The sequence below is a fragment of the Hippocampus comes genome, unplaced genomic scaffold (assembly GCF_001891065.2).
Source record: "Hippocampus comes isolate QL1 unplaced genomic scaffold, H_comes_QL1_v1.1 scaffold31, whole genome shotgun sequence".
Classification (NCBI taxonomy): Eukaryota; Metazoa; Chordata; class Actinopteri; order Syngnathiformes; family Syngnathidae; genus Hippocampus; species Hippocampus comes.
The window spans coordinates 487,215-493,414 of record NW_017806069.1 but is presented as its reverse complement, the minus strand read 5'-3'; the positions used below and the strand labels follow the sequence as shown (position 1 = coordinate 493,414).

Here is a 6,200-nt window from a genome sequence, read left to right as displayed (position 1 = left end):
GGTGTTTTCAAACGGCACGGCACATGGAAAGGATATTGCAGCTGTGATGACAAGCTAACCAGCCATTCATACCGATACGCCAAAAATGTTTCTTCCCTTCAGATAGTCCCCTGGTTTGGCCAGTTTAGAGTGCCTCGTTGTTGGCACTCAGTGCACACACATCATGCATGGATGGACAAAAGAGCAAGGAAGGAGGAAAATCTTTAAAAAGTCCGACTTGACGGCCAGTGTGTGGACAGGGGCTTTTGCACTAGAGCGCCTTGTTGTCACACCGTGGAAAAGCCCTTGGACTATATTGCAGCCACTGGAATCTTTATGGCGATAAAATCTCACAGCTCAAACACACGACTATGTGGAGGCAGAAGAAAAGATGGCTTCACAATACCCTTCTCGGTGTTGTGTCAAACTTACGAGGCATTTATTTTCCCTTTACAGGGACTTTAAAACCACAGTCCTTAACCGGACTGTGATTTTTGGTGCAGGGTTACAGCCCTCGCGATTAAACATTGATGTGGTTTATAACTGGCCCCCTCCGAGGGCAACCATAACGATGATATGGGCTAAGTTTGGCATCTACGGCCTGATACAATCTGCCCAAAACTAAATGCTCGGGAATGCACTTTGGCCAACGCATGACTCAGGGGTTGTGCTCCCCTCATTAGCTTTGTAGCTTAACCTGAATGCAAGGGTGGGAGAGAGAGAGAGAGAAGCACGGAGGAAGGGAGGTGCCGGTTTGGTGCATTTGTGTTTGGAAACAATCTGGCCATCTATCAAGCTGACAGCAACTGAGAAGGTTTGCCGCATTAAAAATGTATTAAGTGAGCCGAGCGAAGAAGAGAGAAAGTCTGCCGCGCTGAAATAAGAAGAAAGAAATGGAAACCAAGATTTGATGAGACGGTAACAAGAGTCCCCTGAAAACAAATGACCGTCGCTTATATAACAATCCAATATTAGCATGTCGTCATTGGCCCAATTGTTTTCAGGGCTCGGTGCACTTTGTCCCTAACCTTTCTTGGCCATGCAAAATACAAACGGCCACGTGATTGGAGGGGAGGGACGAAATTCATCAAGGCAGATGTATGAATCAGGTCAGCGAATGGCATCGTTTCCGTGTAAACTGCTCCACATAGAAATCCTCTTGGGGATCACAAAGCGGGGAAGGGAAGGAGGTTGACTCAAAAGTCAAGGGGAACATCAACAGGCTGTTGAGTGGATTGATCATCCAATCCTCTGATGTAAGAATCGATTCCACTGACTGTTTGTTGGCAAACCTGTGCCACTTTGCACCCGAACCTCTGGTTTGGTCCAACCAAAGCGGCAGAGCCAACGCTTTGGTTGGTTCTGCCACACACGGCAAGATTCAAGTCAGGAGCGACCTCTAGTGGCACAGCATGTTCACGCACGTTATTGTTCACTTCCAAATAAACCAACATCCCACGTTGTTTTTTTTTTTTGTTTTGTTTTTTTTGCCGTCAGGGACAATGGAATAAATTTATTCCCGACTATCTACTTTCTTCATTTTGTAGCATTTTTCTTGGATGTACTGCTCACTGTACAAGTGGATGCTAGTTTTTGTTTTGTTGTCCAATCAGATTATCATCCTTTTTGTGTTGCCGTGACAATAATCTACCAGGCCGGAGTCCTAAGAATCAGACAAGGTGGCCCTTGTAATTTAAACTAGAGGAGCAAGAGAAGTGATTCTTGAAACAGTTTATCCTCGCAAGGACCACACTGGCCCATGACGATGTCAACATTTTTCCATCTTGTGACTGCTTGGCCAGAGCAAAACTTTTTCCTGCCATCTTTGACGACGCACTTCCTTGAATCTATTTCCTTTTGGAAATCATTCAGATGGACGTGAAGCCACCAGCATTTGACAGCGCCGACATTGCACTTTTGGGAAGCATTCCTTTGCTCTTCAGTGTTGCAAAATCTCTACCTGGCAGGAAGTCTTTTTCCTTTTGTTTACTGTTCGTGGCTACTGCTCTCTGTTGTGCCGGCAGCCGCCGCTGCAAGCTATAACTAGGTAATGGAGTGAAATACGGCAGACCAAATGTGGCAACTGCTGGGTGTAAAAGTTTAGAGAGAGATTTTATGGCGTCAATGTAGGGACTGGACGTAAAAACAAGTGAGGAGTAAGTACAGTGAGGCGTTCAAAAAGGCCAACGACTGCTTGAAGGAATCCCAAATCTCATCTGTGTCGTAAACAAGAATGACATGAATAGGTTGATTTTTGGAGTTGTACTTTGCAGCCGTGTGGAAGTGCAATGTTTTTTTTTTCTAATATTTGGGGCTGTCGTTTGAGTATGCAGGTGTACCTAACATGGCGGCCGGTGAGCGAAATGCTGCCGCAGGGGTCAAACCCCTCACGTTGTGGCACTCACTAAATCCTCGAGTATTAAAGGGGCAAGGGTTAAAGTTGGGATTAGAGCTAAATGTAGCATTCTTCAAGAGCGATATGTCAAACAGCCAAATCAAACGTGCTCTACGTCTAAGTACCGTTCAGGAAAAGACCCTAACGTCGCAGTGCATCATGGTTCACAATAGCTTCGAGAGGCCCCTCTGCCGGTTTCCCAGTGGACTGATGGCGCGAGCATGCTCTGGAAGATTGTGCGCGTGTCTGCATATGTGTCCAGGGTTGTCATGTAGAACTGAAATGACAGCTAAAGTTGCGCAAATAGTTAGCTGCGGCTAACATAGCCACGGGGTCAACTGCGGGCCCGGCTGACAGGCCTTTGTTGGAGGGTCTGCAGCTGTCGACAGAGCATTTGGCCCCTGACACCTGTGCTTCATTCAGCGCATCGAACGGATGGGAACAAACTCGCACGACAAGCGCGCCACTGACAGACAAGCGTTGTAATACTCGGGACGTGCGTGTCGACACCTCGTTCTCGCTTTGATCCGCCTGAACTTGGCACTCGTGGCAGCTCAATGCATGACCGCTGAGGTGTTGATAACTGATCCAAATTGTGTCTTTCAAGACACAAGAGAACGATAAAGAAATATATAAAATTGCTTTTATTTACATATACACACACACACACACACACACACACACACACACACACACACACACACACACACACACACACACGCACACACACACACACAAGCGACTGCCTCTACCGGCCAGAACCGAGCTCATCAGCCCGGGCAGGCTGAGGCAAAAATCATACCGAGGGTCGGCTATTGAAAAGCTAAATGCATTAGTAGAGCAATCGCTCTGTGGCGTGCACAAGACACGCTGCTCTAGGTACGCATGCAGCCATGGTGGGCTAATATGCTTTTTACCATCATCACCACGACTAATGATTCACCCCCCCCCCCCACACACACACCTTCTAATGATGGTGCACAACTCTCTGAATGAACAACCCGCCACGAAAATTCTAATGATGCCTCATACAGCCACACATGTGTTTCCAACAAACACTGCAAGTGGACACTCGGCTGCTTTCAGGTGCACAGGCTCACCTTCCGCCAAAAGAGCAGCCATGTGTTTGTGTGATGTTGCCTCCTACAATTAAGACTTACTCATTTCAAGTGATGAGCGACTAATCGGTGTCAAATGACGCAAAAGTCACGTCTAGCGGGGAAATGCGCGACAACGTCGGCTGGGACAAAATGGCGCTACGGGGAGAGAGACTGGCTCGCACACATACACACAAAAAAATGACAATAAAAGCGGTGGAACGACGACATTTGCGGAATTGAATGCTGATCGTGTTCCCAAAAGATAGCAGAGTGTTTGAAATGTTGGACAAAAGCCCCACGTCCAAAGGCTGATTGACTGATGCGCCAGTTCAGAAACAAAAGAAGCACCTCGTCCCGAAGTCAAAGATTTTACTTTCGGGGCTGCAGCCCCCGTTTGCATCTGGATCCACATCTGCACAATCGCGTCCCCCCACTTGAAATCAAAGGAGTATTTGTCGCACCCACGACCCAAGCATGTCACGCTGGGATGTGTTGGCAACTTTCCTGACAATGGCGACGGAGCGCCGACTGCCGTAGTGACAAATGTAAACAATTCGATCCAAAAGCTGCGCTCCGGGCTCCCCAAATCACCGTGTCGCGACACAAATGAAGCCACGCTATCCCTACGAGGGGTATCCGTGAGTCGGACACGGTGACATTTCATTTATACGAGGTTTAACAGTAAATAATCTCGGGCACGTCACTTGAAGTCAGTGGCCGGACTGTGTTAGTTGGCAAAATGTAAGCATGTATTAAAAGCGAAAACGGAACCGTGGTTCGAGCCGATTGCGTGCAATCGATAGAGCACAGATTCATCTTTCATATGCGCGACGAAATTTTCCCAGAGGTTCCGTCCGTTTGGGTCAATTTAAGGCGAATTGTGCAAAATTGTTGGCGGCGCGTGTGACTTCGAGCCGGTTTTCGCGGAATAAAAGTTGTTCTTCGGTGGTGGCGAGACGCGGCGAACGTGTGCGGGGGAAGCCCAATGCCTCTGCTATCGGCCCGTAATGTTGCGTGGGTCGCAACCGGCGCGCAGTTGTTATATTTAATGCGAATTGGACGGCGAAGAAACACAAACGGGACAGCGCCAGTTCCGCGGAGTCCGCTACATCAGCTGCTGGCAGTTGCTGTTCTCAATCACGTCCGCAGAGAGGCTTCATAGTGCCGCCGGAGCGCCTGTGGAATTAGACACTTAAGACATTCTCTGTCCGTTATCGTCTTTCTCCGTGGACAAGTCAGATATTGTTTTGGGCAAGGAAAAGTGACGTATTTTGGAATTCTTTTTTTCCCCAAAGCGAAGCTTTTTTTGTGTGTGGTGTGCGTGCGTGCGTCGTTTCGTTGCCGAGCCACAAACGAGTTTTTCTGTGTCTGCGCTTGAACTTGGCCGCGAAAAATAAATCTCAAGAAAACTAAAAGAAAGAAGCATGGCAGAGACATCGGCATCTCCGGCCAAAGCCAAGAAAGCGCCCAAGCCCAAGAAGCCGGCTTCGCATCCCAAGTACTCGGACATGATACAAGCGGCCATCGCGCACGACGCCAGCCGGAGCGGAGCGTCCCGTCAATCCATCCAGAAGTTCGTCCGCAAAAACTACAAGGTAGGCGACAACGCCGACGCCCAGATTAAGTTGGCCCTCAAGCGGTTGCTGGCGTCCGGGATGCTGCGCCACACCAAAGGCATCGGAGCGTCCGGATCCTTCCGACTCAACAAGCCCGACGACGTCAAAAAGCCCACCAAGAAGCCGGCCGCGGCCAAACCCAAGAAGGCCACAAAAGCGTCAGCTAAGCCACCCAGGAAGGTGGCCAAGCCCAAGAAGGCGAACAAGGCGCCGGAGAAGGCCAAGAAAGCGGCCCCCAAGAAGACCAAGGCGGTCAAGGTGAACAAGAAGGCCACGCAGACCAAAGTGAAGAAAGCGGCCGTGCAGAAAAAGACCAAGCCGGCGAAGGCGGCCAAGCCCAAAGCCAAAGCGGTCAAAAGGGCAGCCAAGCCCGCAAAGAAAGCCGTTAAAGCGGCCAAAAGAAAGTGACGGGACAATATCGGAACGGGCCGTGTAAATATTCCTGAAAGGACACCTTTTTCGTATATGTCTTATTTTTGTAAGATTCCATGCAAACTTCTACTCGCTCTCACCTGCACCACCAAATGGACGAAACTTATTGAGAGCACTGGAAATGATCATCTTGGCATTTAACATTGTGCTTGTGACAACGCTGATCCCTAGTGACATTCTCGAGGTTCTTGTGCTTTACTGTAATGGATCTGTTCATTCCATCCATCCTCTTGTGCGAATTACCCCCCTCGCCCTTTTCATTAATGTCGCTTCATCACCCAATAAAACCGAAGAGAATGTGTTTGAAAAGTTCTTTGTCAAACTCACACAAGCGGGGAAGGTTTAACGCGCAACAAGTGCATATATATTGCTGCTGTGACAATTGACATGTCCCATTGGACGAATAAAGCATCCGTCATGACATATTTTCATTTGTGGTAGACGCGCCTGCAGAGTAGATTGTGGTTGTATCGAAAAGCATGAAGAATCAAGGCGGTGTAACGTGGCTACTGATTTGAAATATATTATGCACTTAATCTGTCCACACTATTACACTCGGCCTATTTATAGTCTTTACAACACACTTTGAAGAATCAAGAGGAAAATGGTGTTTGCATGGGAAAAAAAAAACAAGAATTGTAGGGAGATGCTGTTACATGGAAAACCTGTTTCAGCCAC

General features: G+C 48.3%; 1 protein-coding gene across 1 annotated transcript; it reads left to right on the top strand.

Annotated features, from left to right (window-relative positions):
- The first annotated feature begins 4,643 nt into the window (after positions 1-4,643).
- Positions 4,644-6,166, top strand: h1-0 (H1.0 linker histone). The gene has a single exon (XM_019893806.1). It carries the CDS (start codon positions 4,899-4,901, stop codon positions 5,496-5,498), a length of 600 nt encoding a protein of 199 aa, XP_019749365.1. The 5' UTR covers positions 4,644-4,898; the 3' UTR covers positions 5,499-6,166.
- Positions 6,167-6,200: the final 34 nt, after the last annotated feature.

What these genes read in the sequence shown, in the direction of transcription:
- h1-0 (XM_019893806.1), top strand. Translation starts at nt 4,899, where the DNA reads ATGGCAGAGACATCGGCATCTCCGGCCAAAGCCAAGAAAGCGCCCAAG.